Raw genomic sequence first — 12,523 nt, forward strand, 5'->3', positions numbered from 1 at the left:
ATATTGGCTTAAATGGCACGTTCCCCGTATGTAGTCGGTTAGAATCCAGCTTTGCTGCAGAGGTATCAGAGATGGATTCCAATTGTGCTCGATAGGTAGACTTTTTTCGACTTCACTCTTTGCGCAACTGTTCTCTATAGACTGTGTATAATACCACAGACTCTAGATCAGTGGCGGATCCAGGGGGAGGGTCTTGGGGGTCCGGACCCCCTGCAAATTTTTAACATCTTGAGAATTTTTAAAAAAGTTTCTTTTTTAAATTCATTCTAAGTTCAAAATCTTTGCAAACCAGATTCGATTACCAAAACTGAGTTTAATTAAATGAGGGTATTACATATTACGTATTGTACAATGAACATTTTAAAGTCGAAATTTTGGACCCCCTCCAAAAGTTTTTTTTCTGGATCCGCTCCTGCTCTAGGTTGGTCGTGTGTGAAGTGAAATCCCCAAATTGCTGTCATTTCGGGACGTGTTTTGGCCGTTTATTCGTTGGAAAAGTGTCCAAAGAATCGTCGGATAGTGGGACATTATGGAATACGGCGGAGGGAAAAGATTCCTGGAGTGTGACGACACGAAAAATCGCTTCTCGGAGGTTTTTCTTCACTGCAGAAATCAGGATCGAAAACAAGCCGGGCGAACGAATACACCTGCGCGCCCTGCACTCAGCACTTCTGTACGGATGATGTTACCGAAAACGAAGGTGAGAATAATCAAGCTATTAAGATTTCTGACAGCTAATTTACAACCACAGATGCAATGTATCGCCAAAGGATTTTGGCAACCCAGGGACAACTTGACAGGTAGTGCTTGTTTCATATATGTACCACCGATTTGATGGTGGCGCTAGTTTGCCTTCTCTATACGAGTACCATCAACAACGAACAAAAAAGTTTCAAGAGAAAAGCGTGTTTCGTTTGTTATGAACGTCGTCATTGCGGCTAGAACAACATTTAGAAAAAGCGTATTCCAAAATGTGGATAAATAAAATTATTATTAGATAATAAATTTATCCCTAACTGGAACCGGCGGCAAGGTTACATAGATCTTATTATAAATTTAGCTGGAAGTCGTTATTTTTAGCAACCGGCTCGCTTGCTTCCTAAAAAATGTTTTGGTTTTCTTGTTGTGTGAAGTTTGTAGTCGGTAAATCATTGGTGCTTTTTTCACGAGAAATATAAATGAAAAACATTTTGGCCAATGAAAGTAAATCGCCAAGTTTAACAATTCGTGAACCTGCGACATCTTGTTTCAAGTTCATTAAGATCGTCAAGAATTCTAGTATTTTGATTTTGAAAATAAACAATATGTAGGATTTTCTGATTATTTATCAAAATTCGATTTGAATAGAATTTGTGTACTTTTATCAGAATTCTGGCAGTAAACCGGTAGTGCTCGCTTTCAGCAAGAATGCTGCCGGGAATGCACAATTTTGTTCTACTCCTGCCAGAGTTTTGTTCGACTTTGGCAATGATTTTGTCCGGCTGATATTGCGATGGTTTTGGTACGGCTCCCTTCAGAATTATTCTGGGATTTTACTCCAGTCTGATAGAAACCTAACGGAATGGCATCTACCAGAGGATTTCATGCCTGGGGAAATGTTGATTCAATCGGAAGATTTTTGGAAATTCCAGTATAAGTGGTAGTGGCTTGATTCTGAAAGTCATTTTCTTGTATTTCCGAAAATCGAATTTATTTTATTCTGGATTCTTTAAATTCAAAATGGAATCTATGTTTCTGTTTAGGCATAGCGGAATGAGAACAGCTTCTAATTTGAACAGTGAAATAAATTTGATGATAGAAATACTTAAATGTTGTATTTTTTACGGATATGGAAAATAATAAATGGGAAGCGCCTTTTTCAAATTTTGGTTCATTCGAGCCGCCATGACATCACAAAATTTGCTTATGAGTTCAATATATGGAAGCTGTCGAATTGTCTCCGCCCTCCGGGCTGCATTTTGGTTTGTTTTCCTCACGAAATACCTAACCTCAACCGGTTTTTGCAATGCAAAATGTTTTCCTCCCGCCTTTTTGGTTTTTAACAGGAATAGAAACCCAAGCAGAGTCTGACAACAAATTGAAAACTAAACATAATGTTGTGATGTTCGGCAAATGATTACTCAGGTTGTTGTCGTTTTGGTCCTTTTAACGCTTAAAAGATCGAAATTGATAGCACCATAATTGTCCCATGACATCAAACAGAAAACTAATTCTACTATCAGTGAGAGTAAATTGATAGCTCATTGAGACGTTAATTTTTTTTTGATAACAAAATATGAATTCACTTTGATGTTACACCAAAGAAATATAAACAAAGAAAATTCTTCTTAGAAACAAGGATTGCAAAATAAGATCAAAATTGATGTCATATTTTAAAAATCTAAAACTGATAGCAAAATAAGATTTAAATTTGATGCTATTATCAAAATATGATTTCTACGTGTTGTAATTTTGATGTTCAACTTTGCTCGGGAAAGTTACGAAAGTGAGACGGACCAACCCACTGAAAATAGCGTATGTATACTATACGGAGAGCTTCATAGCCGGCATGTTTTTTTCTGCCTGTCTTTCGTTGTTTCTGCTATGGAATTTGTGCGTTGCACGTTTTCGGTCTGTTCACTCGTGAGTACTTGCTTGAGGCAAAGAGAATAGTGAAAGAGACGCAGAGTGAAAATCAGTCAAAACGGCAACACTCCCTTTACGATGATTTCAACACTAGAATTTGGTAACCGTTTCCAAAGGCAGCACTTTAAATGACTCCTATTATATTTTGAAAACAAACCTTTTGTCGATCGTTGAATTTGTTTATCAAACGATGTGCATTTCGAAACAAAGAGATGAAATAATTCTAAAACTTGTTTTTACTCATACATAGACTCTAGAATGCACCTTACAATCACGATTGCACTAAATTCTGACGAAAATTCAAATTTTTTTTTGATAGATTTACAATACTTATCTCCTCCAACTCAGGCATGAGTAATGTTTATTTACATTGCACGATTGGTCTGCTCAATAAGGTATTTTTGGCTTCACACTATTCGTCTCTTTTCCTATTCTCTTTGGCTTGAGGTTGTATTCTTGGGTGTGCATGGAAATCGTGGTGGAGAGTGAGTGACGGGAGTGAGTGATGAGCGGGCTCTCAGCTCTGTATGTTTTTGTTTCTGCACACTGAGAAACAGAAATATGCAGAGTTTACATGTTTTCTATTAAACCGAGTATGTCCAATGCGTGTGGTTTGTTGCGCGACAAACGAGAGGTGAATTGAGGGATATGCTGCCGAAGATTAGATGTAGTTCAGGGGGTGTGCGTAGCGTAGTTGGTAAATCGATTGCCTTGTACGCAGCGTATCTGTGTTCGAGTCCCAACCCCGCACATAGGGTTGGAAATTTTTCTAAAAAAATTTCTAACCGGAAGAGGCATACATATTCTAATTTATATACCAATTATATTCAATTAAATACACTAAATACGTGTCGATTTCTTACATCATGTAATGAATCTACAGTCTTATTGTAATGTTATAATCCATTTGATACAAACATTACATTAAAGCGGGGCTGGTTAATGGAACGATTACCTAGGAACACGGTTTGCCCTGTATACGAAATGGGTAATCGTAAAAACACCTACCTAAATTCTGGAATCAATTTTTTTGCAGGTAGGTATATAAATACATGGAAATAATTTTTTTCTGTAAACTGCTGCCAGACAGTTGGAGATGGTTAACACACACAGGGTATTCCATGTGAAGATTCTATATTCCTTCAAAGCTGGAATTGCGTTCTTAAGAATCTTGGAAAGCTTCCAGAGAGGTTTAGAATATGGCGTGATTTGTTCAACCTCTTTCGCGACATTTTCATTTCTTAAGAGTGTGAATCTATGCCTAATTACTTTTTGTAGATCCTGATAGATAAGCTTCATAGCAGGATAACGAGAACGTTTATATTGACGTCTTCGAACATTGTTCAAGCAAATCGGAAGTTGAAGATCGTCATCAATAATAGGAGTATTAAATTGTATCTGTGTTTTTGGGACTGATAAATTTCTAGCATCAACTGTAGAATCACTTAAATTTTGTAATGCCGTATCAATGTCAGATTTATTTTGTAAATCATGATCATGATTAAAATTATTCTCTTTTTCAAATCGCTTTGAGATAATTAAACACTGAGCTAATGGGATTGGAAACAGCTTCTTGAGAAAATGAAAAAATTCTGGAAGGTGATCAATTCGCAGATCAATCATAAAAACTAGTTTACCGTTGAAATTGCTTTGGACATTATTCCAGGATCTGTGCTTTGCCTTAAAATCAGCAACTATAAAGAATTTCGACCGATTTCTGGTAAGTTAAGTCTCCTTTCAAGAAACTAGTTTGCTCACTATTGCATTGAAAAAGCAAATACGCCGCAGCAATAAATATTATACCCAAATCGGTTTCAACTTCGGTACCCAAGCTCTCGATCACCTTGGTGTCAAGAGACGGTAAGACGCAATGTTTGATTCTGCGATTAACCGCTATTACGATTCCTTTGCCGAATCCAACAATTCGATCAAATCGATGAATAATAAAATTAGAGTGACGCTTCAATTTAATATCTGATTTTTAAAAAGCTTGTATCACAACGGTTATATGCACATTATGTACTACCAAGAAGTTGAAAAAATCTTCTTCGCACATTTTTAATGAGCGAACATTCTATTAATATAATTTAATAAATGTAATTTATTATTTAAAGTCATAATTAAATTTATTTATTGCAATTTTGTTAGAGAATTCCCACCCAGTTTGAATAACTTCAAACGTGGAATTTGGCATTCCAGTCGTCAATTGAAACATTGATTGCCACAAGAAAATCATTTTTTATTCCGCAATGCTACCTAGATCGATTGGAACAGAGGAAGCGTTGTATACAAACGAAATTGGAGGCGTGGCAATCATAGTTCTTTTAGCCGTGTTACCTGCCACTGATGCATAAAATGGTGTGACGGATATAATAGATTCTTGTATAGGTAGAGAAGTTGTATTTCTATTTTGAAGCGGATTAACGCGTTTAAACAGGTTTTCGTGAAGTGTACCTGAAGAAACAGGTACATTTTTTATTTCTTGTTTTTGTTGCTTTGTACAAAAAATTATAATTTTTTTCTAATAGGACAAGCCCATAAATTCGGTTTATAGTTTCCGCGACTTTTAGCGAATTTTTATAACTTTCTGTGCTTTCTTTCACTGGATAAGCGTCCTTTGTATGCAAGTTATCATCACAGATCATACATTTGGAAACTAAATGACAACTTTTAGTGCCGTGCTCAAAGCCTTGGCATATACGTCTATAATGTTCCCACTTTACTCGTGCTTGGTACATAAAACTTGCTTTTTCGACTACTTTCAAATTATTAACCTCAGTAAGTTTAAATGAATTAAACAAAGCTCCTGGATAATTCTAAAGCGTGCTGAGGTTTTGTTGCCGCTAGTCTTTCTCTTCATAAGAATAACTTAACAAGGAAAAAATCAAGTAATTTTTTCAATTTGTTGGTTATTTCGTCCAAGCTTTGGTCTTGCGGTAGCCCTTTCAAGATCTTCCGATCAAGGAAATGATGTGAAGGCACGGCAAGGCACAAATTCCCGACTACACACGATGAATGGGTCATTTGAGCCAACGGGTCATTTGAAGTGTTTCATTTTGGTCCCAACATATATATCAAAGTGGCTGTCATATATTGATGAAAGTAATTTGAAAGTTTAATCTCAATTCAGTATTTTATTTTGTCTGAATATTATCGCAATAATTTTTTATTAAATATTTTTACATGTCGATTTTCAAAAAAATACTCAAGATCGTGAGAAAGATCTAAGAACTTAGTGAGCATTAGAAATTTATCATCTTTTAGAGCAGTGGTCTGTGGAGACATATAAACAAGAAAGGCTTACGAAAAAGAGTGTATTGTTTCAGTGCGGTGAAAGTTACCATGGTTCGACCTTTGATTGTTCAAATAGTTACCTAGTGATGTTCGAGTATATTATGTGTGAATCTCATCATGACTATAACAAACCTGAAAGAAGAAAAAATCCAGTAAATAATTAGTAAAGATATAAAATGGCTATAATTTGGTTTATATGGCTTGTATGTAAAAAAAAATCTCCACACCCCAACTTTGAAACCAAATCGAATTACATCGAGAAATTTGAACTACAACGCTACCGCCAGCAAATCAATGGCAATCGAATTTAACACGTCGCATTAAAAATCAAAGAGAAAACCTCGCAAAAAATGCAGCTTTCAGTTTGCGCCGCAGTCAGTCGTCAACCGAAAGTAAAATTCGTTCACCAAATCGGACACACTTTCATTAATTGTGTCCATTTTCGGTAGGCAGGTAGGTCCACCACTCACATATCTATACTGACTGAGTATTCAGTGGAACCGTGTCGGAGTAGCCAGGAGCAGTGCCGGTGGAGCCTACACGGACCGCTACACCCACTCGTACATCAACGAGGTCCACTCGCTCACTCTTCCAATATAGTAGACTAGTTGCGAATTCAACCGATGCAATGCAATCATATTTTCGGGGGTTTATTTTGGTACGTTCATTCGACCTTCAGCAGCAGCAAAAAAGCGGGAATCGCGCGGAGAATATTTAATTGTACGAAACGAGTGCTGACGCATGGAAAGAATATTTCATCATATATTGGCCCTGGGGTGGTGGTATCGATGGTTTTATCATAAGGCAGGTACCAGTTTGTGTCGGATCAATGTACTGCCTCTGGAATGCCTCCTGGACTTAACGAATTAAGTATATCGAGAAGAGCAAGTTTTGAGACCAGATGTAGAAACAAGGTTTTGTGTAATGATTTACGTCCAATAAAAAATTACAATGACAATTCGATTGAAAAGAACAATTGGATTTGATGTTTGGTATTCAACTCGTTAGTAACTAGCACCAATTTGGGAGCAATTTCGTTTGTCTGATCCAGTCCAAATTCAACACAGGTTCAATTAAATTACACACTCGAGAGGAAACTAGTTTGTCAAGCATGTATTCAAAATCTTACTTCGTTCCACCGATGAACTTTTCGTTTCTTTCGACTATATGTTTTTATTTTTTTCCCCCAACAACCTGTCCGACAGCCAAATGACCTTTCTGCGCCGTAAAACCTGTCGTGATTTTTATTTTCATTTTCTCTGCCAAGAAGTTGAATCTGGCACGAAACGGAAAGTGATACTGATGGAAGTGATTCGACATTCGATTGATTGAAGTATGAACAGGTTTGTGGTCGCACCGCCTGGTCCAATAAAACAACAAACCTTGTCACTACCCAAGAAGACGATCCATAGTTGATTTCCTGTTTCAGCCGTTTACGGTTCAATTAATTCGCTTCTTTTCCACTCCCCGCTCGGACAGCTTCCCCTCGGATGGCGCAATGCTTCAATTCAATCTACCGACTTGCCAGGTGATTGCATAATTTTCGCTTTGCGCGATCAGTTCGTGTTGATTCGTAATTTAATTGATCTTACCGTCGGCCGGTCCATAATAAATAAAATATCTGGCCACTTCGTTGGAGATGAGATACATCATACTATAAGTACATAAATATAATATCTACTTAGATGAAGCGCGCAGTACGGTGAAGATCAATGGCCTGCTGCTGGGGTCTTTTTGTGGCATAGCATTAACCTACAAGTAGTAGTAAAATATTAACAACCCACGTCGGACTGAAATGGTATCGACCTACCTACACCATTTTGGACACTATCGCTTTCATCTGCTTAAAATGCGATCGCAAAACCACGCCGAGTTTCTCGCCTATAATAGATCAGGTCTCCATCGGAGCGCAGCGTTAGAGAAACGTTTTTGCGTGAGCTATCTATCAATCGAATGACGAAAGGGTAGGGAGCGGGGTCAATGCATGCAGTGGTGCGCGATCAAAACAAAACCAAAAATCAAACCAGGAAAAAATGGTTTATTTACAAATGAAAACATATCGATGTGGGGTAGCTGAGCAGTTACGTCTGGCTGAGCTGGGCTCGGTCGGTTACACGTAACTTTAACTGCCTGCGTAGCTGCTTGTGTGCGTAAACGTTACATGCGAAGGGGTTTTTTTTATTTGCCCCTCTGTGGTGAATTACTCAATTTCGGCACTTCGCATGTTGGTAGCAGTAAATTCGGAAATTAGATAGTGAATGTGGAGTTGCAATTTTCGTAGATTTATAAGGCCAGAGAACGCAAGTCGAACTAAGAATTATGTGTAGGCAAAAACTTGAAAAAATCATGTAGGTAGTAGGTAGTGCTCAGAACACTATCACGAAACGAGTGAGCAATGGGCAAATTTCCTCATACATGTGGTCAGTGTTATGTCAGACCGGACTAAGTCGCAAAACTTAAAAAAATGAGATAATGACACTACTGGATAAAGAATTCCTTCAGCTACATTCAACTTAATAACGCAGAGGATGCTGCAATTCAAACTTTAAACCCGGTTTTCTCGAAATCAATATTTTGTCATTTAGTCCGGTCTGACTTAACACCGACCATGTGATAGCGTAAAAGGGTGGCTTCTCAAGGAAAAAATAGGTATGTTTCAACGTTGGACACTATGATCTCCGCTTGAATAACTCAGGCACATAACCAGTGGAGGGAGAGGGGAGCTGGGGGGTTGAAGCGTCTCCACTCGAAATTTCCCTGAAAAAGTATGGAGAAACATAAATCTCAGCGACTCTTAACTAACAAGTGTCTTGAGAATAGGTTAGATTAAAAATTGAAGAGAAAATGTTGAAGTTTTGTAGAAAACCGGACACTAAAACTCTACGAAAATCAGTTTTTCCTCACTAGTGATTGTCACGTTTAACAAAATTTGGATATACACAATGCTTTAACAGGTGCACTATAATGTTTATCCTGTTTTCTGATACATTTCTAATTTTTTTCTCGAAAACGGAAAGCCAGAACTTCAGGTTTTTCAGGTGCATATTACAAAACGCACTTTAGTCTATAATAATTGTTTTTAGTTACATCCGAAAACCCTTCCACCCCCCCCCCCCCTTCGGCTCTTTAACCCCTTCATGGTCATAATTTTTTTTTATTTCAATTATTGAGGTTTTAACCTTAAGGTCATTCGCCTCTTCGGGTTAGAAAAATCTCTTGGGAAAAATTTCTAACCCTATGTGCGGGGTCGGGACTCGAACCCAGGTGCGCTGCGTACATGGCAATCGATTTACCAATACGCTACGCCAACCCCTTCATCAGGTCATAATGTTTAGAAACAACAATGCTTTTGGATAGCTATGTCTTCTTAGTTTGGTAGAATTTAATCACAAAATAAGTAAGGCAAATAATTAGGAATCTTACCTTTCATTTGAGCACTAACAGTTATGAATATTGTCAGTAAAACTGAAGTTATCACAATTACTCTGAGTGGATTGCGCTGTAGCAGTGCTGACAGGGATAGATGACGACTACGTTAAATGTAACGTAGGTGTAAACATGACGCGACTACATATAGTGCAGAAAGACATCAATAGGTATTTGCGGAGAGCGACTAAAATGGTGCGACTGGTTACATCTGTTTTCAGTGGCAAACTTGTCCACAAACATCATAGGATTCCAAAAAATAAAACAACTCAAATGTCCTTAGACCACATATTGTTTTTCTAAAAATAGAAGGAAAATAACGAAAAATGGCGTTTTCCGTTTGTCTTTAGTACGTTAAGATCGGGTTTAATGAGCATTTGTTAATTTTTTGTATCACCAATTATAAAAATAAAGATTACTTTGCTAATGACGTCATGTCTGTAAATATTTTTTGAAGAGTTAATTCTCCATAATTACTTCTAGTGGGCTTCTTTACCAAAATGATTATATCAGACGATTTGTTGTATTCTGTTACAATTTTTTTTTCGAAAATACAAATCATTTAAAATTGACTTTTTCGGGATTGTGTGATCTAAACTGTAAATTCTTCTGCGTTTTTCTTCACCCTAAGGTACCTAATATGGAAATAAGACTTTTTTCGAGAGTTGTCCAACTGGAGCTGTAGAGCTAGGTTCTCGGGAGGGCTCCCACTAAAACACTGCTTTAGGCCGATTGTAGTGGGCCGTGATTCTGAATGCGATATTTATTGTACGGTTCAGGTATGTGTGGGCATAGAGACTTCGCGATCGCGTGTATCATCGCGAAGGACTCGAGCATTTGTATGTTAACGCGCTCGATCGCGTGTGCGTTTGTATGTCGCGAATGTTAACGTGTATGTAACTTCGCGTGTATAAATTCTATATTAAAACCGTGTACCTTTCGCATATTCGCGTGTGTTCTAGAATGATCGCGCGCGGACCGTGAATCTGATACCTGATTTTTCGTGTTCAGGCTCTAGAAGAAAGACTCCATATCACTAGAGTTCCCAGTCATATCGCCTTGGAACGTGTTGTCTAGTGGATATGAGCTTTATTTTTTATTATTATAACTAAATGTACGGACCTAGGTTGCGAGAACGGAGGGTAAAAATTTCCAGACGTGACCGATTCATGATCGCACCCTTTTGCGAGGTCGCGTTTGTAACTTCGTAAGCACTAAAACGTTCACATTATTATCGGAGTGTTAACAAGTTTGCGCGATTGCGGGTATAGGTTTGCGTAGATAATCGCTTCAGCCTTCGTGTGTTGACGTGTTTGTCGCGCTCGCGTGTATCTGATTTCGCGTGTATAGATTCGATTTTGTAACCCAGTGGCACATTCACATATTCGCGTGTTCTTGGATGGCCCGCGGATTGTCATTATCCGGACGTTGACAAGAAGCGCAATTGTAGCCTGACTGTTCAGGATTCTCGAAAATTTATAATGATTCGGTCAAACCCTAACCCCGAGAATCCTGAACAGTCAGGCTACAATTGCGCGTCTTGTCAAGGTCCGGATAATGACGAAACGAATATGGTGTTTTGCGACCATTGTCAGCGGTGGTACCATTTCGGTTGTGCTGGTGTTACGGACGATGTGCGTAACGTCTCATGGAACTGCCAGGATTGCGAAGAAGGTGAAGCGGATGGTGCTGGTTCGTCTGAGCTGCTAGAGAAGTTAAAACAGCTCGAAGCGGAAAAGAAGAGTCAGAAGGTTAAAATGGAACGGGAGAAGATTCTGCACCGGAAGCGGCTGGAGATGCAGCAGGAGTTATTTGAAATGCGCCAGCAACTGGAACGGGAAAAGCGAGCGATGGAATTCGAGTACGAGAAGGCGCAAATGGAGAAGAAACTTGTGGAAGACGAGGACCACCAGAAGAAACTCGACGAGATGTGGACGGAAATGGAGGATAAGCTGTTGCAGTTGAAGCTGAAGCGGAACAAGGATACCGGTAGCAGTAGAATGCCGGAAGTCGATGCTCAATGTGTGGGTAAGGACGACTCAAAGGAGAAGAAGCAAAAGAAGACGAAGTCGGAAAGCATACAACCTGGTAAAACAGAGCCTGAGAAGAAAAAGTCGGGAAAAGGCCTGGAAGTGCAGATCTGGCAGTGGCGACTCTTGCTGATATTCGTGGAGCGTACCGTAGGCATATAATACCGAAATTGGAAGACAAGCATACAAGAAAGCTAGCTGGAGGTCCGCCGACGCTTCCGGACAGTTTCCTGCTCGGTCGAGACAAAAATGAAACGCCCTTTGGTCACCCGGAAGTCCCAAGGAAGAAGGGCAGTAGTAGCAGTAGAAAAATGAAGGAACTGAAAGAAGTTTCGGAGTCTGAGAGCGGAAAAAGTTCCGAAGAAAAATCTTCGGAAGAGAACGAGAGCGGTGAAGCAGAAGAGAGTTCCGAAGAGGTAGAAAATAGTGCCGAGGAGGAGGAAGAAGCGGAAAGAAGTGTCGAAACCAAGGAAGAGAGTTCCGACGGAGAGGAGGACCGAAGAGAGTCTCGAAGTAGAAGCGGAGAAATGCAGAGACGAAATAGCCATCATCAGGAACTCACGAAGTCCAGTTGTCCTCGCGCCAGTTCCTTTCCAAAAAATTGCCTACCTTTCTGGCAAGCTGGAGGAATGGCCGATGTTCATAAGCAGTTATGAGACATCGACGAAAGCGTGCGGGTTTTCTAATCTCGAAAACTTAGCGCGGCTTCAAGAATGCCTGAGAGAAGAGGCATTGGAAGCGGTCAGAAGCCTACTTCCATTACCAAAAGCGGTTCCAAACATCATCGAAACTTTACGGATGTTGTTTGGACGCCCCGAGAAACTTCTCAACATGCTGTTTAAAAAGGTTCGAAATGCAGCACCACCGAAAGCAGACCGCCTATCGAGCTTCATTAGCTTTGGGATGGTAGTACAACAATTAACCGATCATCTCGAAGCTACAAGTCTCACCGCTCATCTATTGAACCCGATGCTGATACAAGAGCTGACAGAGAAACTACCAGCAGGAACTCAGCTGGAGTGGGTGCGATATCGAAGGAAGAGTAAAATGGTAACGTTGCGTACTCTATCGAACTTCCTGTCAAACATCGGGAAGGACGTAAGCGAAGTGGCGTCGTAAGGAGAAGCAACCCGGTTCATCGAACAAGG

The 12,523-nt window shown here is 39.4% G+C and overlaps 2 protein-coding genes across 7 annotated transcripts in view; one reads left to right on the forward strand and one right to left on the reverse strand.

Annotated features, from left to right (window-relative positions):
- Positions 1 to 12,523, reverse strand: part of LOC131684827 (uncharacterized) — a 107,352-nt gene that overhangs the window by 23,246 nt on the left and 71,583 nt on the right. The gene's annotated exons all lie outside the window — the stretch shown is intronic.
- LOC131680824 (PHD finger protein 14-like) lies at positions 10,827 to 11,537 on the forward strand. Its single transcript, XM_058961535.1, has one exon. The coding sequence runs from the start codon at positions 10,827 to 10,829 to the stop codon at positions 11,535 to 11,537; it is 711 nt and encodes a 236-aa protein (XP_058817518.1).

This window comes from Topomyia yanbarensis, chromosome 2 (assembly GCF_030247195.1).
Source record: "Topomyia yanbarensis strain Yona2022 chromosome 2, ASM3024719v1, whole genome shotgun sequence".
In the NCBI taxonomy this organism is placed as follows: Eukaryota; Metazoa; Arthropoda; class Insecta; order Diptera; family Culicidae; genus Topomyia; species Topomyia yanbarensis.